Below are 24,763 nucleotides of genomic sequence, written 5' to 3'. Positions count from 1 at the left end.
TCCCATAACAGGCTGATAACTATATATGCCAAGGTCTCCAACATAGGTGCAAATAAGTGGTGAGGGGGTGTCTAGACAATAGGAAAAAAAATGATGATTTGCAAGATGCTTCAAGAATACAAGATGCTGAGGAACAAGTTGTGGAAGAAAATGGTGATTTGCAAGATGCTTATCCTGGAAACGGTGCTGAGGAACAAGTTATGGAAGAAAATGTTGATCTATAAGATGCTTCTTCTAGATAACATGAAAAAAATGATGATCTGCAAGATGCTTCAAGAATACAAGATGTTGAGGAACAAGTTGTGGAAGAAAATGGTGATATGCAATATGCTTCTCCTGGAAACGATGATGAGGAATAAGTTATGGAAGAAAATGTTGATATGCAAGATGCTTCTCCTGCACAACATGAAAAAAATGATGAAGCGAGTAAGTTATATGACTCAGAATATAGCTTTCACAATGAGGAACAAGGCATAAATGAGGCCAATGATGATGTGAATGGGTCTGAGATAGTTACACAGGCAAGAAATGAAGGACTAGGAGCAGGATGCCATGTTCATGAAGAAGAAGAACCTAACTCTAACTATGGAGAATTTGGCTAAGGTTCACATTCAGCTTCTTCAATAGATGATGAAGTTGTAGGTCAAAGCAAACCAAAATACTCAAGAGTTCCAAGAAGGAATTGACATGAAGGATCCACATTTCACAGTTGGAATGAAGTTCAGCAACTTTAAGTAATTTAAGGAGGCTATTAGGAACTACAGGATTAAGAACATATATGTTATGAATTTCAGACCTAGTAATAAAAAAAGATGCAAGGCAATTTGTAAGAAGAGTTGCCTTTTCTACTTGTTGGCATGATCAAAGATAAGGACAAGTTCAAATTAAATTTGGGATTCTCAAACTTGAGTGCACTAGAGACCATAATGTAAGGTATGTGAGTGTAAAATGGATTGCTTAGAACTACTTGACTTAATTCAGGGCAGATCTTTCATGGTCTCTGGGAGGCATCATTCAAGCTGTAAAGCAAAATCATGAGGTTAAGATCACTAGACTAAAAGCATTGAGGGAAAAATCAATTGTAAGAAAGTACTACTATATTTATTTCATGCCATTGCTTATTTTAGTGTATGTTACAATTTGCTATTGATTTGTTTACACTGTTTTTCTTTTTGTCCTGCAAACAACATTTTAGATGGTAATAACCATGAGCAAATCAAGAGCCTGTATAAGTACAGGCTTTAACTCATGAGGACAAATCCAGGGTCTATTATCAGATTCAATTGTAGTGAAGGTATTTTTGAAGCTATATATGTTTGCTTGTCTCCATTGAAGGCAGGGTTCCTGGCAGGGTGCATAGCAGTAATTTCAATAGTTGGTTGCTGGATGAAGGGTTTGTTTGGAGGTCAACTACCCTCAGCTGTGGGGATAGATGCAAATGACTGTATCTATCCCATTGCATGGGTTGTGGTCAATAGGGAGAACAATTATAATTGGAGATGATTTTTGGAGTTGCTAGCTGCAGATTTGGAAATCAATAACAGCCACCATTGGGCTTTTATGAGTGATAGGTAGAAGGTTTGTTCTCTTAACACTTTTTCTTCAATTAATTCAATATAGGTTTTAAAATGTAAGAAGTATCTAATTCATATTATTGTTTGCTTTGTTTTTTTGGTATCTTCTTGTTTATCCTTGTGTCTTGTATATTGTGGCACAAAATAAATGTTATTATAGGGCTTGATACCTGCAGTACAAGAACTATTCCCCAATAGTGAACATAGATATTGTGTTAGGCATATACGCACCAACTTCAGACATAATTACAAAGGAAAAGCCCTTAAAGATGAACTATGGAAATGTGCAAGGGCTAGTTACATACCTTCATTTAATAAAGAAATGGAAACCTTAAGGCAATGTCCCTTGCAGCTTATGGGTTCCTGCAAAAAAATAGCACCTCAACATTGGATTAGGGCACACTTTAGACATAGTTTTAAATGTGGCATGCTCTTGAATAACCTCTATGAATGTTTTAATAGTCTAATACTTGGAGCTAGGAGCAAAGGGATAGTGACATTAAATAAAAGTATTAGAACAAAGTTGATGTACAGAATTCAAAAGAAAAGAGATGCTATGGAAAAATGTGGCAGTGAGTATTGTCCTAGAATACTAAAAAATAAGAGAAGGCAAAGGCATTGAGCTTTACTTATAGCACAACATGGTCAGGAGGTGCACAATACCAAGTCCTAGGCAATGATGGGCAATTTGTGGTGGGCAAAATAGAAAAAAAAAAACCTGTATTTGTAGAAAGGAGCAACTAACTAGAGTACCCTATGCTCATGCAATCTCTGTATTATACTACAACCAAGACATGCCTAAAAATTATATAGAAGAATGTTACAAGGTGTCCTTATTTTTAGGGATCTATAGTCACACCCTATATCCCACACAAGACAGGAGTTGTTGGCCTAATACTACCCAAAGCCCTATGATCCACCTCTACCTGTAAACAACAAAAGCGGAGGAAAAAAACAATACTGAGGAAGAGATACCAAATAAGGAGGCTGGATTCACCAAAGGAAAGGTCAGCATGAAGGGCAGGAAAATCACTTGCAACATTTGTGATGTTGCAGGCCATAACAAAAAGATTTCATGGAGTTGAGGTACCTCTGCAACCTAATTTATTAATTGAATGAAATAAATTTTAATTCAGTAAGGCATGTTTTGTAACCATGCATATATATATATGTGATATGCTAGGTTGTAGAATGAAGGAAAAAAAACCAGGTGATACAGCAAGTAATGATATGCAACAATCAGAGGTGAGTGTTTTTTTTATGCCTTGTATGTGATTTTCTTGCACTGGGTAGAAGCATTATCCATCCAGTAATATAACTGCAATGATTTTGATAGGACAATGGCAATAATCCTATAGATGTAATTGATCCACAAGTTTGGAGGAGCATTTCCACTTGGTATGTTTGGAGTCATTTCCTATTTTTATTTTTATTTTTTTAACATTGTGGTAGCTGATTTGTTTTCCTTCACATTGTTAGATTAATCACTTCATTGAAACAAAAATGAATAACTATACTGATGAATCTCAACAAATTCAAGTGGAAATCATATCATAGGTAATATTTCTGTAATATAACTGCAAAAAATTGAGAAGATTACATAGATGATTTGTTTCCAAAATTGCATGTTATTGACACACAGTAACATGCTCTCCAGAATTTACCAATTGAAAATGAAAGGAGGCCAAGGAAGAGCAAAATTGACACCAGAGGAGGAAAGAAAAACAACACAGTTGCAGTCACCCCAAGTGCTGAGGAAAATGCTGTCACAAATCCAGTGAAACCTACAAATAATTGAAAAATAAGCAAGAAAGCTCTTGCAACCTCAAGATCTCCTATGTTGAGACCCAGAATGAAGAACAAAAAAGTGGAAGATAAGAGCAAAGAGGGACTTGTAATTAAAAAAAAGAAAAGAATGGGTTTCCCTAGGTGTTGGAAGGTCTACACCAGCTGTAGAAAATGCTAACTAAAGAAGGCTTCTAAATAATCTTATTAGGTTTCTTTGACATATTATTGGCATTTTGATATTGTAATTCTGTTGTTGATTGATGTTGCTAGTTTCTATTGAGAAACTACTGCCATTTTGATATTGTAAACATTTCTATTTTTGTTTTCAAGAATACTAACATAGTATGAATGATAAAGGCAAATTTTGTTCCCAACATTTTTATATCAAGTTCTCAAGGTAATTTGTTCATTAAACAACTACTAATTGTTATAAATGTGTTAATTAAACAACTGTTGATTGTTATAAATGCTAATTGTTAAACAACTACAGGAAATACTAACTTGGTATTATTATAAATGCCTTGAACGTCATGTTGGATTCATTGTTCATTAAACAACTATTAATTCATTTCAATTAATACTGATTATGATGTAAAACATCATTTAAATTGAAATACCATCATTGTAATTGTTTCTGATTAATTTCAATTAATACTGATTATGATGCAAAACATTAGTTAAATTGAAATACCATCATTATAAATGTTTTTGATGTATCATTCATCCAATTAACACAAAATTAAATTTTATTAATAGCAACCAATAAATTTATTACAAACAATCTGGAAAGAAAAGTAAATTACAGTAAAATGAAGCAACTAACTAACTTCATGAATTTCTATACAAAAATGATCCAAAAAGAATGTACTCAAAAAATAAATTCAGAAAACGTTTGAAATATCTAAACTCCTCCCAAATCTTGAGGTGTCTGAAAGAGGATTTCATCAGGGGAGCACTGAAGGGACGGCTAGGGTTCTTTAGGGCAAAGCAAAGGACTCCGAGGGATGACTGGCAGGCAAAGCAAAGGGGAAGGGGAATGGCTGGCGTTCTCTAGGGCAAAGCAAAAGGGAAGGAAGGGGAGAGAAGGGGATGATCGGGAGAGGGATAGGGTTTAAGAAGCTGGCTAATGTGACATCTAACGTGGTAAAGAGAGACACCACACTGATAAGTTATCCAACTGGTACATGTTCATCCGACGTAGGAAATGCCATCCAAGCATGCACTCCGATGCACACATCAACAATCTCTCAATGAAATTGTCTTGGTGCTCTCCCGTTGAATGGAAATCAAAGTGAGGTGCTCAAATTGATACAAAAGAAAATAACCCTACATACGTACATTTAAGCTATAATACTGTACCTACTAAGTTAAGCTCGAGCTTGATATTTTCTTAACGATTCAAGCTCAAGCTCAACAAAAGGAAGCTAAAAATAGGCTTGGCTTGAACTCAAGCTCAGTTTAAATAGTATCAAGCCAAGTTTGAACATAACAAAATTTGCTCGGCCCGGGTTTGATTGTAACCCTGTATTGCACAAGGACTAGTAAATTAAAATAAAAATAACAAGGACTTCTACATAATTTACTCTTTCCTACCAAAACAAAAGGGTTCACTCCAATCTTCTTCTCCACTGAGCGAGAGAGAGAGAGAGAGAGAGAGAGAGAGATGGAGATCGAGGGTTGCTTGAACTCTTACGTCGATCGAGGGAGCATGGAGAGCCATCGGTTCTTTTTGGCTCGCCGCACCCTGCTGGAGATGTTGTTCGATCGTGGCTACGCCGTGTCTGTGACCCAGATGGCGATGACCCTCTCCGAGTTCCGTGAAACCTATGGCGAAAGCCCGGACTTGGATCGCCTACGCATCCCGGCTTCCCTCATCTCGAAACCCTCCAACAAGGTCTGCATTTCGTTTCTCCTCACTTTTTCTTTTGGTTCCTTCTGTTTGATTTGAGGTGAAACCCTGGTGGTGTTTTGAATCGGAAGGAGTTGTACTAGATTTAGAGGCAAAGTGCTTTTACATGATGATTGTGGTTTTGCAAGGTTTGTTTGAGTTTTTATTGTGTCTTTGTTTGTTCTTTAGAAAAATTTCAAACTCTGGAGTGATGTTTTCAGTGTTTCTCTCTGTGTTTTCAATCGTGGAAGTAGAAAAGATGACCCTTTTAGGGTTTTATTTTGACCTTCAGGGTTGTGTTTAGGTTGAGGCATAACCAAAGGAAACATCTTCCTTTTTTTTTTTTTGTGACTTGAGTTGGGAGGAGAATTAAATACTGACTCTCCTATTATAGCGGGTGGTGGAAAGATTTCTTTTTGGTATTGATAAATTTTTGTTTTTATTTTGCTTTTAACGTTTTTCATTATGCTCTTTTTTCTTTGGATTTAAGTAGAACTTGAGAAAAAATTGAAATTTGAATGAACAGAATTATATGGATTAGTACAAGAAAGAACCTACATTGATAATTCTATATTTCACATTCCTTTCAACATTTTTCATGCCATTTTCTTTTCAAAGAGAAGAGAAGGGAAGGGAAAGGAACACAAATGAGATTGGAATTTGTCTTCTTGTGTTCAGTTGAATGAGCAAAACTTGATTGATAAGTATAACAAAGAATATGTATGAGTTCCCATTACTTCTTTTCTTTTCTTATAATTTTCAAGATTTAAACACACCCATGTAAAAGTCTGTTCTTGTCATAGAAGTGCATATTATGGCGTTTCTAATCATCCTTGTTATTGTGATTTCGTGCATGTTTTTTAATTCTTTTGAGTTTTCTAACATGCAAAGGGCCATTGTACATCAAGTCTTGGTTGTGAAGATGGAGATGGGAAGTGCCTTGAACTATTTTGCAAATTCATGTTGATAATCTTGTTCATTACAATAATGCACTGATCTTATATCTTCTCTGTTTTAGATTCTTGTAATCTTTTGTGGACCTGAAAAAGTGAAGTTGCCATTTATACGTGGCATTTATAATCAACTTATTCAAGAAAATTTGACGAGACTAATATTGGTCTTGCAAAGCAAGGCAACATCAAAAGCGCGGGATGCCATAAAGGAGATCTTCCGGTTCAAAGTTGAAACGTTTCAAGTAAGTTTTCCCATGATGATTACATTTCCAGACAATTTTTTTTCTCATTTGTAGGTGTTCTTATATTTTTATCATTTTTAAAATCCGCTTTAGGACATTTTGGGTTTTTTTCCTAACAAGATGTTTTGATATTTCATTTGCCCATCACATGATTAGATGTGTTACACTACTTGTAACTCATGCTAGGAGTACACATTGCATATAATTTCATTTTCAATATTTGATTTCATACCAGTCTGAATTTGTCTCTTGCTGAAGCCTTTGCGCTTCTTTCCTAGAAAATGAACAAACTTGTAGCTGAAAGGGCATCAACTAGTTTATAATATAATATACATAATTTAGGTATATCAACAAAAAGGTCTTGCCTTCCCAACACTAATTGTGGGAGGTTTGCATTCGTTCATCTTCAGAATGTTTATGAATTACAATAATACTGATGAAGCTGATGAAGATGTCAAATCAGATCAGATCACGACTCTGATGAAGCTGATGAAGTTAATAACACTAATTGCGGGAGGTTTACTGATGAAGATGTCAAATCAGATCATGACTCTGATGTATGAATTACAATAATACTTTATGAATTCTAAGATTGGTTATAAAGCTAAGGAAAATAAATATGCATCAGAGAGTCTAATAAATAAAGTACTGTACTAATCAGTAATTCTATGATTGGTTATAAAGCTAATTTGAATGTCTCGGTCTTGTAATAGCGATGGCATTTATCAAAATAAGCCAAGAAAGTCCTTATGGAGTGAACTAGCTTCCAGAACAAGAGAATTGTTTATTGAAATTCTATGCCTCCTGATTACCATTCCTGCCGTTAAGTAGAATCATCCAGTAGCCACTTTCAACAACATTCTGCAAGTAAGGAAAAGAGCAAATTGTCTTTAATCTTTAGTTTTATTCATATGATTCTACTTACACCCTCCTGATCTAGCAAATAAACAAACTCCTATTTTTTTCTTGTATTCCTTGGATTCAAGTAACTAAATTCTGGTTTAGGAAACTATGATACTCCATTCTTCCACTTCAGGCTTCACCGTCTCTGATGAGGACTTCTTGATTGCTAAATTTCTTTTGTGCGTATACTTTAACGGGTTTATCCAATTGCTTAAGAACATTTACATTTTCCGACTGATAATTAGAGGTTTGATCTGAAATCATGAATTCCTTAGGAGCATGGCAGGTTTGTGGGCAATCAGCTATTGGCATAAAGCATATGTTTAGCAACAAATAGCAAGAGCTGGAGCAGGTTGAGAAAGTGCTTGTCAATGAAACAAACTCAAAAAAGGAACATTTAGAAATAAAAATGTACATAATTTCCTATGACATTGAGGACATGGTTCACTATTTAATTTTATTAGGGCATTTGTTGACTTTATTGTGCTCAATTTCATGTCCAAGTAATATCTTCTAAAGCTCATGTGACTTGATCTATGTTGAATTAGACCTTAGCTAATTCCAAATAAGGTCACATTCAAGGCTAAAAGGCCATGCACCATGTTTTAAGCCCTCACTTCTTAATTTTAGTTATATGTTTAACTGTTTACAGCTGATTTCTCATGTATGGCATTGTGCTTTAGATTACCGAACTTTTGGTTAATATCACAAAGCATGTCCTGAAGCCAAAGCATGATGTACTAATTGAAGAAGAGAAGCAAGCGCTTTTGAAGAAATACAATGTAGAGGAAAGCCAGGTAATTCAAGTTTTCAATCAAAATATATCATTTCTTATGTCAGCACTTAATTTTAAATATCACTATTTGTTCATAGATATTAGTAACTCCTAGTGCCGTAATTTTTAATGAATTTCTTGTCTTTTGCATATTCCCCCATTCTTAAATAGCTACAATAGCCTATTTCTTATTCCAGTATCTTCTACCTCACTGTATTATATAATCTGTTATTTTTATTTTCTCAAATTTCTCTTAATTTCTTTACTTTACTGCAAAGCTTCCACTTCCAGCTATCTAACTAGAATGTTTGCCTTTGAAACGTTAATTTGATTTTAGTGGAAGATTTCATTGAGTGTTAAAAGCATCGTCATAACTGTACAGTTTTTGTTTGTAAATTGTAATTTAGTAGCGATTGTCTTTGTCTAGAGTTTGGAACTCAGCATGGCTATCCAATCCTTCTTAGCTTTTATTTCCATTGCATCTTCAGTTATCTTTTCCCTCTTTTAGAAGATTGCATTATTGAAAATAATTGCATTGTAGATAAATTTCAAAATATTTCATTTTGACTTTAATATCGGAAAATGTTGTGTAACATTATCTCTCTGTTGTCTTAGAAGTTTCATGTGAACTCTAGTAATGAAACTGTCCATATATTTATTTGTGCTTATATTTAGCTTCTTGTGTGTATTTATGGAGTAAACATTGTGTGGAACATGGATATTTTGAATGGATGCTGATATCGACAACATGTTTGATATTTAAATGAGGCATGCACTATGGTAGTTTATATGTAATCTTATTTGTGGCGAACAAGTTGTTCAGATTGGACAGATTCTTTGCTTTTGATATGTTTCACTAATCTTTGCTAAACATTAAAATTATGTTTCTATTCAAGGGAAACAATAAGAGATAGTCTTAAAAAATATTTGGTATCAAGAAAAAACTCTGAAAAATCTTGGTAGTTTGTCATTCATATGTGGAATGCAGATATTACGTTTGCTGTTTTGTAAACTAAGACTAGCAACCTGAGATTATTAATTATTTGCCTACCACTAGTAGTACATCATGAATATCTTTGATCTGAATCATGTGTGGGATGGCAAACATGAGAATAGAAATAAATTAAATAGCGTACGCCAACATTCATGCAATCTAATTGTTACAGTGGCAACGATTTGTCTAACTATTCTGGCATATTTGCAACTATTGTTTTGGTTATTGATTAAGTAGGAAAATAATCACTCACTTCCCTCTATCTGTAGCTGCCACGCATGCTTCTAACCGATGCAATTGCTCGTTATTATGGGTTGGAGAAGGGGCAGGTGGTGAAGGTCACCTATGATGGAGAACTAACCGGGAACCATGTCTCGTACCGTTGTGTTATGTGATGACTGATGATGGCCTTTCTGTAAAGCTAGATCAATGCTGAGAAAATGTACATGAATCTAATGGAATCTGTTTTGCATGAAAATTTTTAGTGCCATATAAAATCTAACTTGGGAAAAATTGTTTTACTGTCTGTCGTAGCTTTTAATGTTGCTTGCCATGTGTTAAATCTTGCTCTGCAGAAAAGACATTGTAAAAAGGTTTCAGTTATGGTCTTTAGCTTCATTTAAATGTGCAGTGATATTTACTCTGGGCATGGGCATGGGCATGGGCATGGGCATGTGCATGTTGTTGAACAGTTTGTGGCTCTATTAGTTGTCTGTAAATCTTTGACCATCTGAAATAATTAAATCACATTTCTATAGGCCTAGGCCTAGGCCTCCCATCAAATTTGTTTCTATGTCTCAAACATCTCCACTGGGCCAAATCTGGCTAGAAATTTGAAGGCTTAAACTCCGAGAAGAACAGGAAACTATGTATTTATTTATCCTTTAAACAAATTATAGTTGCATGTGTGCCCACACAATTACCAAAAATTGAGGAAGGCTGAAATTGAGAATACTTAAAAAAAAAAAAATTAGAATGAAATGAGAAGCAATCCTCCTTTCTTGGCTCGCTTATGTAAAAAGGAAGAGACAAATGGAATGGAGTTACAAATGAGGAATGGAAAGAAAGAAGTTGATAATCCCAAAGAAAGGAAAATTATCTTTATATATAAATTTTACTTTGCTTGTAAGTGCTCTTTTTCAGAAATATATTTGTAATTTCATATTTTACGAGGGTTATACATGAAATTTTCTCAATTTAAAATTGTAATGTCTCACCCTTAATAAAATGATGATAATAATAATAATTTCTTAAGATTTCGAAAACATGTTTTACGTGTGTTTTCCGGGTTTTACCTTTTTGTGTCAAGAGGAGGAATATTATAGCATTGAAATTTAGATTGCATTTACAAATATAATCCAAACAAGCAAATAACTTAATAAAGGAAAGGATGTAATATCCAAATTAAAAAAAAAAAAAATCTTCCACATTAAAATATAATTGGAACACAATTGTCTTTTAAGTAAAAACAAAATTTCCTAAACTTAATCCAAAAGATATTAATACCTTTATACTTTAATGTTATTATTCCTCTAACATTATTGAAGTAAACTTTGAGGTTTATTGAAACATCAATTCTTTAAAATAGAACTCAACTAAAATGAAGTCATTACATGCAAAACTGAGGACAAAGAGAGATGCAAATTTGAAAAAAGCAAGAATACTAGTAAAACCCTGGAGACACATCAGTACAAAAACACATTCTGGAATGCAAAACCTGAGCTTACTAAATGAAGTCATTACATGCATTAAATTCAGACAAAGAGGAAAATAATAGTAATTAAACTGTGATTAAAAGACGAAAAAATGAAACAAACAAAATAGATTAACAGAGATGTTAGATTATGTTCATAATTCATTGAAGCTAGTAGTAGCTACAACCACCTCCACAATAATTAACAAAACTAAACATATCTGAGGATTTCTGCATAAAGTTTAGTCAAAAGAAAGCAGCCTGACATACTTCGCGAGGACCGTGTTTATGAGTTGAGGAATAATTTATCATAGTACATAACCAACCAGCTCTAACAATCATCGGTGTTCAGAAGTATATCCCGATTGCAGCACCCCATTGATAGAAGGCCAAAAATACGAGGTTATTTCTGTTGCTTTATGCACAGATATCTGAAACATTTTAGCGAATTCGTATTCGCTACAAGGCAGCAGTTGCATGATATACATATATAATATATCAGTTGTAGAAATATGTGACATGAAACTACAGTGTATCAGGAGGTTGACCGGGCTCTGGAAGATGTGAATGGCGGGGAACTACCCGATCAGCCACCCTGAGATGGAAAAAAAAACTCATTAACAGAAAAACAGTCTGAACAAGAGTTTGGCAGGTATGTTATATGAGCATGCCAAGATGCCAAGTGAAATGGAAAAACTTCTCTCAATACATCTTACTTTACAGTGAAGGTTCCACCTCCATTTCTTCAGCATTCTCTGATTGTTCTTCAGATATGCTTCCTGGCGTGCTCAATGACACTGGAGATATGGTTGAGCAATAAGAAAATAATGTAAACTTTTTTTTTATACTTTGGTGAAATATTGCTCTGGAACAAGTGGTTAAAAACAAAAAAAAACAAAAAAAAAACTTCTGAAGATGCCTTACCTGTGCTACAAAGTGTAGGTGAACGCGGAAGCTCATCTGTCATTGGTTTTGTAGTTGATTCTGATGGTATGTGAAAGAGAAGATGGGCCACCATTCGATCTATTGGATTTGTAATTGTTTCTGTATCTGAGAACCTTGCTGATCTGCAAGAGTAGCACAAGACAGCTAATCATTTGTAGAAGATTTGATAAGAAATCAAATACGACTATGTCTCCAAATGATAGAAATGACAGAATTAAAAAATAAAAAATCTCAAATGGATGCATAATCAAGGGAAATTATTGCCAAGAAATAATCCATGTGAAGAACGTACTAAAGCTGTTATCAGGCCCAGAAACTTTATTCAGTATGCAATATGTAGATTTGTTACATATTCCACTTTCTGCTGACCATTTTTTTTTTTTCCTTTTTGGTGGTCAGTGACATGCACTAGACTAAAAATTTGCACATTTTCGATAAAGCTTTACGAATACTTGATCTGTATTCTCAGACCTACTGCCATTCTAAGCTAATCCTTTTAGGATCACATCACAGTGGTCTAACCATGCATAGCTGTAGTGTGTTAAGCATTGTGAAACAGTATACGGGATTTTATTAAACTAGTTTCCTTAGTGCCTAATTTGGGTAGCCACTACACTCATACTCCACTTTCTTCTACAATGCAAACAAAGAAAGGTGCCAAATTTATCAAAAAAGTTATTTTAATACCTAAGTGGGGACAATTTATTGCATTTTGCATATGGTAAAAAATGGCTGATAGCCTGATAATACTTTTTTGGAGTTCTATAAACTATATACAATAAAAAGAATGGAAAACCAGGCATTATGGGAAGTAAAAATGAATTATTATAGGATCTTTTCAATATATTAGAGCCATGCTGCTCAAACAGAGGTGGAGATATATAGGACAATGGGTGATAGCTCTGATGGAAATAAAGGTTGCAGACAATCTGGATCTTTATCAATAAAATATAGTGCAATGCTTTCAAGGAATCAAGATAGTAAATTGGGTGAAGGTTGCCAAGTTGTCGGAGAAAACAAACAATTTTTCCATTATGAACATCGGGTGAGTCAAAGAACCACGACAGATGGTTCATACAGTCCTTTGTGAGCCAATAAGGACTCCTCAAATCAAGTAAAACAGACAGTTCATTCTCTACAGCAACAATTATTCAAGGACAACTTGGCTGGCACTTTATGTAAGAATTTCGAGATTTTCAAAATTTCAAAAGAAATTCAGGAATCTTATTAGAAAAAAGATGCTACAAAGTTCTCCATAGAAGAATTATGAGCTAAAAAAAAAAAAGATTGGACAAAATGGAGAGATGACAGGTACATCCTAAACGTGGAAAGACTTCCCAAAATATTCCAATCATCTATCACAACACAGAATTATATACTCGATGAATGGCCAATAAAGTTTTTCAGAACAAGGTTCATGAACAGGATTGAAGTGAAAAACTTTCAACTAAAACCATCATAATGCCTTCCACTCAATATGTTATATTCATTTTCCATACCAAAAAAGAATAAATCTTGAAGAGTAGGAAAAGGGCGTAATCTTGGACTGTATCAGTCAAGGGTAATTGTATCAAGTTAACAACAATTTCAACCGCAAGAAAAACATAACCAACCATCACATGGAGTTTGATGATTCAGAATTGGTAAAAGGGAAAACAGAAGGAAAAATAAAAATTAATTTATAAAGTTTCTTCTAAAGAAAAAGATTGGAAAAGAGCACTACACAAAGGAATAAGAACAAAAAACACACGCAATCGTGTGCGCATGTGTGTCCACATACACAAACAAACGGTGAATGCAAGACCATTGCAGTCAAATGGGTCTCCAAGACAGGCTTAATCCTAAAGACGCCATACAAAAGCAAAAAAAGACATTAGTCGCACAAGGTAACCACCATGGACAAGACTCTGATGACACCTTTATTCCGATTGCACTGTTTGGCTCTAAAAGAGAACCAGCAGAACCAGTTTAGAAAGAGTAGAATATGTAAACCAGATGTGAGTTGGCATTCCCAAAGCAGTATTTTTAAAGAAGAGATTTATGCAGAGCAACCACGAGGATTTGTTATGCACGACAAAGACAAAAGAACTACATCTTAAGGAGAACACTCTACGGGTTAAAAGCAAGCACCATGACATGGGAAATACTTCATAGTTCTATGGCACAAGAGCCACAAAAGTTGAACAACTATAAACATCATTACCCAAGTTAGCAACACCTTTCCCCATTTCTTTATAAGTTGATGATCTAATCATACAAGAAATGGTGGAAAGGTGATGTTATGATGAAATTTGAGATGAATGATTTTGATTTAGTGAACTACTCCCACACAAGAACAAGAAATAAAATTTACATTTAAGGGTCACAAAGAGCAGCTTTCAAAATATTAAACACCCAGATAAAAATGTTGAATAATTAAGGCACTTTTGTTTTTTATCACTAAATAATGTTTTTCAAGTTATGTTGGTAACACTAACCATCTTCTTCTTTCTTGAGATAACAGACTCTATTGTAATCGATGAACTGTGATTTGAGTTTCTAAAAATGTGAATGAGCGAGGTTCTCCTCGACTCCTCTTCATTTGCTGCTGTCTTTGGAGTTCATTTAACACAAAGAAGTTCAAAAGGAATGAACAAAAGTTATAGGTCCCTGGTTGGTAACTAAAAGATCCAAAAGAAAACTGGACCTAAAGCAGCAGATGGTAATCTCTACAAAAGTCTAATTGAAAGCATGCTCGGTGTGATTCATGCAAAGCTGGAATAATAACACAAGTTTGCTGCCAATTCATGCAGTGTCCAAATTTTAAGCAGTAAAGAGAATTCCAAGGCATTTATAAAGAACATAATTGAATGGTACACATTACAAGCCTACTGATGAATCAAGGTTATATATACGCAGACTATCGGGCCAAAGTTGATAGATGGCATGAAGAGCACTTCATGTCATACTTATTCAGTATGTCTACAACAGCAAATGGTAGACACCTTCACTGCAACAACATAATACCAAAATTTGAAGAAATTAGAGCTTTCTCAAGGTAGCTCTGAAGAATGTAACGAGGATGGCTAAAGGTCTAACGTTCTTCTAGAACAAACAAGAGGAGTTCAAAGCTTACCTAGCTTATAGATGAAGGTTGAACAAATAATTCATTTACAAAGTTGGTTGAGGAATTTAACAAATTAAGGGCAAGAAATCCTAGGCTGAACACAAATATAAGCTTGCAACTTTAGATACTAATTAGCTCATGACATCAACTCAACTAACTCAGCCCTAATAAAACTATCTCTAGTCCCTTAAGTTTGTACAAACATATTTTCTATTAAATAAAACCTTTTTTGTTTACCATGATTATTCACTCATTACTCTATCTATCTAAATACCAGCATTACTTATACAGCATGTTATTCAATTTCATGACAGCTGCATCGATTGATTGGGCAAACAAATGCCAGAAAAGTCATAAAAGTATCTGCAAACATAAATAGCATATGCTACATATAACCATAACCATATGCACATAATTAAACTTCAATCGGTCTAGAATTGCATGTCAGTAAAGGTTCCAGGATTTATGATGGTGAATGTAGCTTGAGAACAATCCATAAGAGAAGTGGTGCTGCATGGCTTCAGATGCATTTAGAGTGGCGAGAAAACAAAAAATAAATGTTGTATAAACAAACCTGTCTTGACCATTCCCATCTATATTTGCAGCAACCTCATCATCTTCTCTGTTGATTTTGTTAGTACTGCTTCTATCACTTGCACTTTGTCTTTCCATAGCACTTTTGGCCAGACGAAACAAGCTATCTCTAATGCCAAGTTTTACTCTTGTGTCAAGCTGCATTGAAGTATAAAACTTCATTTTTCTATATAAGAAAAATGGATTTCAAATTCTAACAAAACAAATTTTTGCGTAAATAATTGACTATAACCTTTCTCAGAGCATCTTGAAGCTGATAAAAAATTGTTTCCTCAAGGGACTGATCATCAATCAACAAGGATATCCTATTCGATTCATCCAGTTCACCAAGCATGCTCATTTCTGATGACAGTATCTTATTTGCACTTTCTTCAACTCCAATAGTACTTGTTGAAGCATCCTGATTTTGATTCTTCTGCGAACAAGCTTGAGAGGCCAGACTGTCTGAACCACTGATTTGCTTACCAAATTGCTGCTGTTGCTGCTGAATAGCAAGCATTGCTTGCATCTGCTGCCGTCGTCTTAGTTTTTCTATCTTTTCTTGAGGTGTCATGGTCAATGGTTTTGAGCTATCTGGCAGTTTATCTGAACTATTGGGACCTTTAGATTGATCCACATTAGATTTGTAACCAACAACTACTGGTGCCATCTGGTTCCTTTCAGCTGGCGCACATGGAAGCACAGGAATCGCCGGAAATGAGTAGGCCGGAAATCCATATCCAGAAAACATAAACTGACTGGACGAGATTGGGTACCCCATATGTTCAGACTCGCCCTGCCTTTGCTGACTGATAGCTGGATGCTGGAAAGTTTGCACAGAAGTTAACAGAGAAGGATGCGCTTTTGGACTTGGAAATTGTTGGCTTTGGCTGATTCTATTGGACCAAGCACCGTTCAGGTTCTGTGAAAAATTATTCTTGCTTCTATCCTCTGCTTTTTTGCGAGGCTTCACCTGTTTTGATTGCTTACCCGCCTGAAAACATATATTGCACTTTGTGTCATAGAACAAGTAAAAAAACAACACAAATCCTTACCAAAATATCTTACATAAACATGTGACACTTTTAAAACTGAAATAATGAGGTCCAAGTGTGTGAGTATCACTGAAATAGCATTTCAGAAGCATCATACAAATAACAACAAATGAAGTTGCAACAGAAAACAGAGCAAAGTTGTCAGGGTTGTATAACCAACATGCAGTGCTAGTTTAAGAAAATATGACATTGAAGTTCAACTATATAATTCAATACCTTATCCTTATCTAGTTAGTTTGATTCATTAACTAATAAGTTACTTCGTTGAGTTCGTGCCCAATATATATATAGTCTTGTAAATAATAAGAGTTTTATGGAATATGCACACAATTTTTCTGCAGATTTTGTATTATGTTTCCATCAAAAGATAAATGTTTCAAACACAAAGAAGATAGCCAAAAGAAGAAAAAAAGGGCTTCTCATGAATTTTGTTTCATAAAAATTATATCTTAATCTGAATTCAAGTTATCAAAAAGAAACATGTGATTGCAGTGGAAACCTTAAACTATAATGTTGCCAATAATGATGTTGGGCTCTTAAGGAAAACCCTAAAGCCTAATAAAACCAAACCCCTACCCCTTCTAGAACACCTTTTGGAACATTCTAAGGTGGTCTTTGGTTTATTAGCATCTGGCTCATAAGAGCTTACAGACTTGCAATCTTCTTCCCATCTTTATGACATCACATTACCAGCAATATCTAAATGCATACCTTGTCTGATGGCTGAGTTTGAATCCCAGAAGAGTGATTAGTCAGATTGGATGAAGATACCATTTGCTCTTCAGTTTTCACAGTAATATCAGATGTCTGCCAAAGATGATAAGGAAATGTAGACTGTGGATGAACATCTTAGAACACTTCATGTAACAGTATAAATAAGCGTACCTTCTCTTCTGGCTTTCTAATCCCATCAGAATGTTCACTAAAAGCATATGGAAATTCTTGATCAGACGGCTGGTCCCTGCTCATAGGAATATCCTGTAGACCACATGAACTAGCATTATTTGTCACTGGTAAAGAAAGTAACATTTTCCATGAAAATTCATTAAAGTTTGTCCTGCTGCCATAATATATTAGTTTCTGATTGGGTGACTTACTGGCATAGGAATTGACTGTGCAGTGCCACTAATAACATCTGCAGATGAAGATAGAAATTCATCTGCATTACTGCCAATATCATGTCCAAATATGGAGTCATTGCTTTCTGCAACATCATAACTTGTAGAGGATGAAGTGCTCAAAAATACATTGTTAAGGTTTTTAGACTACAAGAAAAATAGCCGCATGAGATACCTTTTTAGGCAAACATAAGCATTTTGTTGATAAAGTTGGAAGGCAGAATTCATTACCTAAATATTTTATCAAGATCGTTGAAGTCTCCCATATTAGCCCAATCACAATCAAGAAAACTGTCATCCTCCCTATCATCATGCTCATTATTGAAGAGTTCATGATTGCCCTCTAGCTGCACTGTACCACGAGTTGAGAAACTACATGATTCTTTTAGAGATAAATAGATCGTATGATGATTACAAAACATAATCGCAAAAATTCTTGTGTTACCTCTAACACTGTTTAAGTTAGATGCTTCAGAAAAGTCCATTAATCCAGCCTGCAATGAGCTCTCATTATTTTCATCATTGTACCCTTTACTAAGTGCAGCACTTATGGAAGGTAAATCAGGCCATGAGTCCAAGTCAAGCCTTGGAGCAGAAAACTCTTTATTTGCATTGCAACTAGAACTGTTTTCAAAATCACATCCAGGTAAATCCCTTTTGTCTTCAGAAGTTTGTTGTGCAGACTTTATATCAGTTGTGCTCCCTTCGTTCTTCTGCTTTTTGCCAAAATCATGACAAATAAGCAATGTGTCCTCTTCACCTTCTTTAGGATAAGGCACAATATGGTCTTCACTCTCACTAAATTCACCCCATATTGTGTCCCCGACCTGAAAGGGAAGAGCAAGACATCGTAATAAATACTTACTTCAAGATGAAAGACCAAAACATAACAACAAACCAGTTAAATTTCATGGTTATCTCAGAAAAAAAAAACGTGAAAAAACCTTTTCATATAACTTAGCAAATCCTTGACAATATTTTACATGCCATTAACTATCTAATCATTTATATCTATTTTCATAAATCTAAATATTGAATGAGTGGCCAAAACCTGGCAAATCTTCTCCAAAAAGTTTACATGAATAATCAATTAATATGGTCCATGTGTTAGCCAGCCATGAGAAAAAAATGTCCATTATTCAATCTGGATAAGCACTTCAGGAGTACAGCCGGGTGCAGCCATAGTGCGAGCTGTGGGACAAAAGAAGTTGGCAATAATACATACCATCAGGCATGAATAAATTACAATTTCTTGCGTAATTTAATAATGCAGCTAATGGCATTGTAATGCCCCAATGAAATTAACAAACACGAGGAAAAACCAAAACACCCCAAGCCTGATGCACCACAGTCTTCTCCTTCTGTCTTCAATCTGATCTTCTCGTGCTGCTCTCCATGCATGACTTTGTTTTGGTGTTGAAGAAATATATTTAAGAGGAAGTTCAAAACTACTAAGGTAAGAATGGTATTCTACCGGTTAGTAATATAGCTTTATATTTATGTAGAACAAAATATAATTTCTCTTTAGTCAAATGGTCACAATAGCATTTCAACTGCCATGAAGTGAAGAAATATTTGGATATATATCTATGTTTAGAATGAGTTGTTCCAACAAAATTAAACACTCTATCCAATTGATGATTAGAATAACAGACACATACATGCTTTTGAGCATAACAAATAATACATTATGCGTATATGGTGGGTTCTCTATAAATTGAAAAATTTGAACAAAATGAGGTTTTGCTACTATCTTATGAAACACTCTCACTGGGCCATTTGTTTATTAAATATGATCATTTCACTATAGCCATGGATCTGCTCATCAGAAGATGAGCCTGATGATAGGCCACAATTCTTGATATCATAAACACCTTAATATTGAAGGAACTATACTGTGACAATAGTTGGTAGTGAGATAATGTTTTAAGTTGTTATGCATGCCATATTGTGCATTGTTCGTGTACCCACTGAAATTTGTAGAGCACAGTTGGAAAATGAAAGTAGAGAACAGTTACTAGTGCCAAAATGATGCAAGGCATGAATCAAATTTTCTCAGTAGTTGAAAGTGCAATTGATTTACTTGTATTAGGTAGAATGATCAAGGACACAGGGCATAGGTTCTGAAAGCTGGCTACTATTTCTAATAAGGGTTTTGAAAATTTTAGCAGAAAATGATTTGCGAACTAAGATTTAGAAGTTCAGAAATGTATTTGCAATCAGCTAGAAACATGGACTTTCTTGTCCACATCAGAGGTATGGGTCCTATAGAGAGCAGAATACACCCTTGTCGTGTGACTTCTATAACAAGTTGTTTACTCTCTCCAGGCAGGCTGGAATCAATAAATTAGGGTTTGATATAAGAGCAGAATTTAGGATGTTGAGTGAATCAGGATAACAAGAAAAGATAAAATTAAGGCTTGTGTGTCAAGCATATTTTTCATTTTCTTTTTTTCAATTAAAATGAAATTTTTGGAAAACATGTTTGCACACTCATTTTTAGAAAAACAATGTTCCGAAAAAAACATGACACTTTTTTTCCTGTTTCTAGATAACGTTCAAAAACCTGATTTTTATAAAATGTTTTCCACTTTCCCACAATCCTATTACTCCATGTCTCGGCTTCATGGCGGTATGGTTAATCAGAACCTTGAAATATACCTTATCTATTCTCTATTTTGCAAAACCAATAGAATTTTATTTTAATACATTTTATCATAACTAAGGTCATATATTTAAATTATACATCCATTAGGATTGAAAAGAATATGTGGTAACTAAAATATTTGGATCATATGATTATATTTTCTAGACATAGATACTATGTATATCTACAAAGCATAAAATCATATGATACAAAGACCACATTTACATATATCCCTTAGTAACTATATATATATATATATATGGATATAGATAAAAGGTTGCCTAGTCACCTAGCACATAACACCAAGAGAAAGAAGAATTCATTGAACTAGGAGTCTAGAAGATGTACTAATCTCATCCGAACCTCCTCATGCCTTCCCTTATAGTCTAACCATAGTTACCACTTACCACTTACCACTTACCATTTTACCACTTACCACTGACAACAGAAAAATGAATTCTCCTTTGAATTGATACCACTTATCTTATGATATCAATAGACTGAAGGAGTTGTAGATTCAAATTACAAAAATTATCAAATAACCAGGTTAGTTAGTTTCCTTCCTGAAATTAAAGAGGATGCAAACGAGGCTGATTTCAATAACATTAGCAATTAGATTGATTCATTTCAGTTGAGAGTTCACTAATTTGTGCCCAGAAGAATTCAACCAAGGACTATGAGCAAAAAGAAATTATATAAGAAAATTTAACTGTTCATCAACAGGCAGCCAAGACTTCCTTTTATAAATCTACTTAGAAAACCTAGAATCAAATTAAAACCACAAAAAAAGAATCCAAAACTGAGTCTTTGGTCCACCTTATCAATTGGGTCTCTTAGGATAAAGAAAAAAGAATGAAAACAAAAAATAAACAAGCATCTATCTTCAATTCAATCAAAGCCCAAGTCCGAGTTCTAACTTCGGATGATCTATAAACCCCTAATTTCTCCTTCGATCTAGCTCAAAATATAAGAAACCATCAAATTTCAAACAAGCAAAACACTAAATAAACCACCAATCTCACTCCCCAATCCCACAAGGATCAAAAACCACATCAATCCCAAAAACGACGCAAAACCCACAAGAAAAAAATAAAAATAAAAACTGAGGAAAAAGAAAGATCACCCGGTCCTCGTTCCAATCAAACATCTTCAAAGCGGCAAATGATCTCCAACGCTGAACCTTCAGACCGCTCACGATCCAAGCTTAACATCTCAAACCCCCTAAAAAATCCAAAGCCAAACCCTAAATCCCTCGAACAACGTCGTCGTCTTCGCTTCTCTCCCAAAAAAAATGCGATCTTTCACCCTTTTCGGCGAGAAATCGGGGGCTGCGGAGGTTTCCAGAAGCGCACTCTCAAAGAGAGAGAAAGAGAGTAAAATGGGTGGATGGTGAGGAGATGGACACGTGTCAAGACGTAGTTGGGTTAGTGGGACCCACGTGGAGTGGGGTGGGTGAGGCAACGACACGTGTCCGAGAGCATCAAGAGTTTGTGGTGGATAGAGGGTCTATCAAATGCAGCGCTGTGATTGGCTGGAAGTGAATCTGGGTTTCATTTGTGGTGAATTTGGGTTTAGTTTCAGATTTGTTAGAAGTTCTGGAAGGTTTCTGTCAATTTCAGATGTCGTGGATAAGCATTAATTTGACTTGGCCGGTGATTTATTTAATTAATTAATTTTTTTTAATTGTAATTAAGGCATGCGTGGCATGGATCATTAGTATTTTTAATTAAATAATATTAATTAAATTGTTATCGTAATTGTCTTTAACTGAAATGTTGTGCATTTTAGTACTTTATTTTGAAAATATTTGTCAAATTTTGCAAATAGGCCCCTGTAGAAGTCATAAACTTTATAATTAAATTATAAAACTCTTTGGGTTTTTGTTGCTTGAAAGCATTAGTTAAGCTAGTTGTAAACCATGGTTGATTGGTTGATTGAATGTGTTATAAATAAACTATCTAATTTTGTTAATATTGACAAGTAACACAGGTTGTCCATGCTCGTCCATTTTGAGCGAGTCACTAAGATATGGACTTAAAGTTATCTAATTTAATTTTTAAAAGAAAAATTAATTTTTATGTATAATTGAGTGAGTTTACAGTTTAAGTCTAGTAGGACGAGTTTAGCACATAATTGAGAGTAGGAGCGGAACCAAGAGGGGCTAGCAGGGGCTAAAGCTCCCCTCGGCGCCGGAAAAAATACTTTTTAAACAATATAACATTCGGTAGTTTTCGATTTTTCTATACTTAATTTCATGTAAAATACAATATTTGGACATATAAAATTGTGAAGTGAGGATGTGCTTGAGTGGTTAGTGGGTTTATTTATAAGGTTTGTGGATCTTTTGATCCACCCAACTTCAAATCCCACTTGGTGCAATTTTTTTCACATTTTAGTTTTTTAATTTAAAAATTACTATTATTTCAAAATTTTAATAAAATAAATGTTATATACAAATTTTGCATTTTTTTTCACATTTTATTTTTAAAATTAAAAATTACTATTATTTCAAAATTTTAATAAAATAAATCTTATATACAAATTTTACTAATTTAAAAAAAGTTTGAATTGATCATGAGGCTTAATATATATACATATATGTTATAATGTACCATATATGCTAGAGTGAAACAACAAAAGTGTTTTTTATAAACAGTAGTTTGGTTATTTGTAGTGAGGAGGATCAATTTTACCATATTTAAAAAAAAATACAAATTTGAGATGTATTCTTATTAGTTGAATTATTGAAAATCTCGTATATTTTTCTATCGGTAATAACAAAATTTTTAAATTATACTTTTATATTTTTTTAATACGTGTATTCAAATTTTTGGTTAGATTAAAGACATTATTCTTCATTTAAAAATAATTATTTTTGTAGATTATTTTTTTACTTTTTTTATTTTTTGTTTTTGCCTTTTTGAGCTCAGACTCTCTACCAGTCAAATCACTGGTTCCGTCCCTAATTGAGAGAGATTCCGAAAACTCAACCAAATTAAGTTTGGCAAGCCATACAAGTGGTTTATTATGGTTTAGGCAAGCTTGGCTGAGGTTGTACCCTGACAAATCACACATATGGCTCTTGCACGGCCTTATGTTTGCCAAAAATTGGATAGCGACTTTGGCCAACCATGGTGATGAGCTTGCTAGAGGAGATATAATAAAGAAAAAAAACAGTACAAGGATAAAAAAGTAATTATATATGATTAAGCATGGTAAATGTATGGGCCTTAAAAAAAAACACACCAAAAAGTAGTTTCTGGGTTTGCCACTACCGTTGAAATGGGTAGCAACTTTAAGATGCTTATAAAACTTTAGTTTTTGTGCAACTTGGACCTTTAAATTTGATTAAAATTTGAATAAAGAACACTAAGAAGGTGCGTGACTCCATGGCCCAATGGATAAGGCGCTGGTCTACGGAACCAGAGATTCTGGGTTCGATCCCCAGTGGAGTCGCCTACATTTAAAATTATCTTTTGTTTTCTTTTCCTTAAATCAAATTTAACGACGTTTTAAGGCAATAATCCTAATTTTATTTATAGAATATTTAAGCCTAACAATTAGCTGATTGGAAATAACCAACATTTATTCTTTTCTACATAGTCATATACAATGCCAATATATATATATATATATACAATTTTCGATTAATTTAATTTTTCTAACAATGAAGTGCATTGGTGGTTGATTATAGCATTTTGGAGTAATTTGTTTCCCGGTAATGACATAATACTACGTAATAAGATTACCGTAGTAATAAGATTGGGAATGTTATATGTCCAAAAATATTGTGATAATTTATAATAACCATGTTGGTTGGATCCAAAATACCTTTGTGTTTATCATTTTGTGCAAGTTTAAATTTAAAGTAAAATAAAATTTTGGATAAAAAAAATTCAAAGTTGAATATATTCGAAAAATAATGTTATTCAAATTTAATTTTTTTATCCAACAAATAAAATATGAAAATTATTATTTTTAAATAAAGGGCATATGTGTCAAAAAAAAATGTTTCAAATTACCATCTACTTGGTAATCTAACATAGCCACCTATTTTAGTGGTAATGGGATTACCAAGTTTTTTGATAATTTTCCAAAGTTGTAATAATGAAAGTATTTTAATTTGGCATGACACACCACTTGATTATGCATAGCAGAAGCAAGAACGGGATGACTGAGGCGTGCAAGCGCACTGTTTTTAAGAACAAATTCGGCCCTTTTTGCAGTTATTTTGCAGACGGGTTAGGTTTTGCGTGACTGCACCCAATAAATCTGGTGCATTCGTGTCCGCACTATGCGGCTACGTAAGTTCAGAATTTCTGATCCAAACCCTGAAATTTGCACCCTTGGAGTCTGTGCGTAGAAGGCATAACCAGCTAAAAGCGAGGTTAAAAGGATAATAAATAGTCTTATATATAAAAGTGGGTGAGAGTTACATGGTAGCTAGGCAATGTGATACTAACCTTTGGTGGGAATGTTTTTGAAAGCAAAATATGGCGCAAAGTATAT

At 34.2% G+C, this 24,763-nt stretch overlaps 2 protein-coding genes and 1 non-coding gene across 3 annotated transcripts; 2 read left to right on the top strand and 1 right to left on the bottom strand.

Annotated features, from left to right (window-relative positions):
- The first annotated feature begins 4,995 nt into the window (after window positions 1–4,995).
- Window positions 4,996–9,760, top strand: LOC120262839 (DNA-directed RNA polymerase V subunit 5A-like). The gene is made up of 4 exons (XM_039270739.1): window positions 4,996–5,256; window positions 6,269–6,445; window positions 8,032–8,145; window positions 9,387–9,760. The coding sequence occupies exons 1-4, from the start codon at window positions 5,026–5,028 to the stop codon at window positions 9,510–9,512; spliced, it is 648 nt and encodes a 215-aa protein (XP_039126673.1). The 5' UTR covers window positions 4,996–5,025; the 3' UTR covers window positions 9,513–9,760.
- A 1,164-nt stretch (window positions 9,761–10,924) lies between these two features.
- Window positions 10,925–21,616, bottom strand: LOC120262979 (protein LNK2-like). The gene is made up of 10 exons (XM_039270905.1): window positions 21,378–21,616; window positions 18,053–18,434; window positions 17,839–17,959; window positions 17,587–17,689; window positions 17,375–17,467; window positions 17,201–17,296; window positions 15,688–16,428; window positions 15,436–15,593; window positions 11,735–11,877; window positions 10,925–11,607 (listed from the first exon to the last, which is right to left on the bottom strand). Exons 1-10 carry the CDS (start codon window positions 21,399–21,401, stop codon window positions 11,528–11,530), a joined length of 1,941 nt encoding a protein of 646 aa, XP_039126839.1. The 5' UTR covers window positions 21,402–21,616; the 3' UTR covers window positions 10,925–11,527.
- A 2,021-nt stretch (window positions 21,617–23,637) lies between these two features.
- Window positions 23,638–23,710, top strand: TRNAR-ACG. Its single transcript has one exon. It is a non-coding gene; the product is annotated as a tRNA-Arg (tRNA).
- The last annotated feature ends 1,053 nt before the right edge of the window (window positions 23,711–24,763 follow it).

The sequence above is a fragment of the Dioscorea cayenensis genome, chromosome 6, assembly GCF_009730915.1.
Source record: "Dioscorea cayenensis subsp. rotundata cultivar TDr96_F1 chromosome 6, TDr96_F1_v2_PseudoChromosome.rev07_lg8_w22 25.fasta, whole genome shotgun sequence".
Classification (NCBI taxonomy): domain Eukaryota; kingdom Viridiplantae; phylum Streptophyta; class Magnoliopsida; order Dioscoreales; family Dioscoreaceae; genus Dioscorea; species Dioscorea cayenensis.
This window is presented reverse-complemented; position numbering and strand designations above follow the sequence as displayed.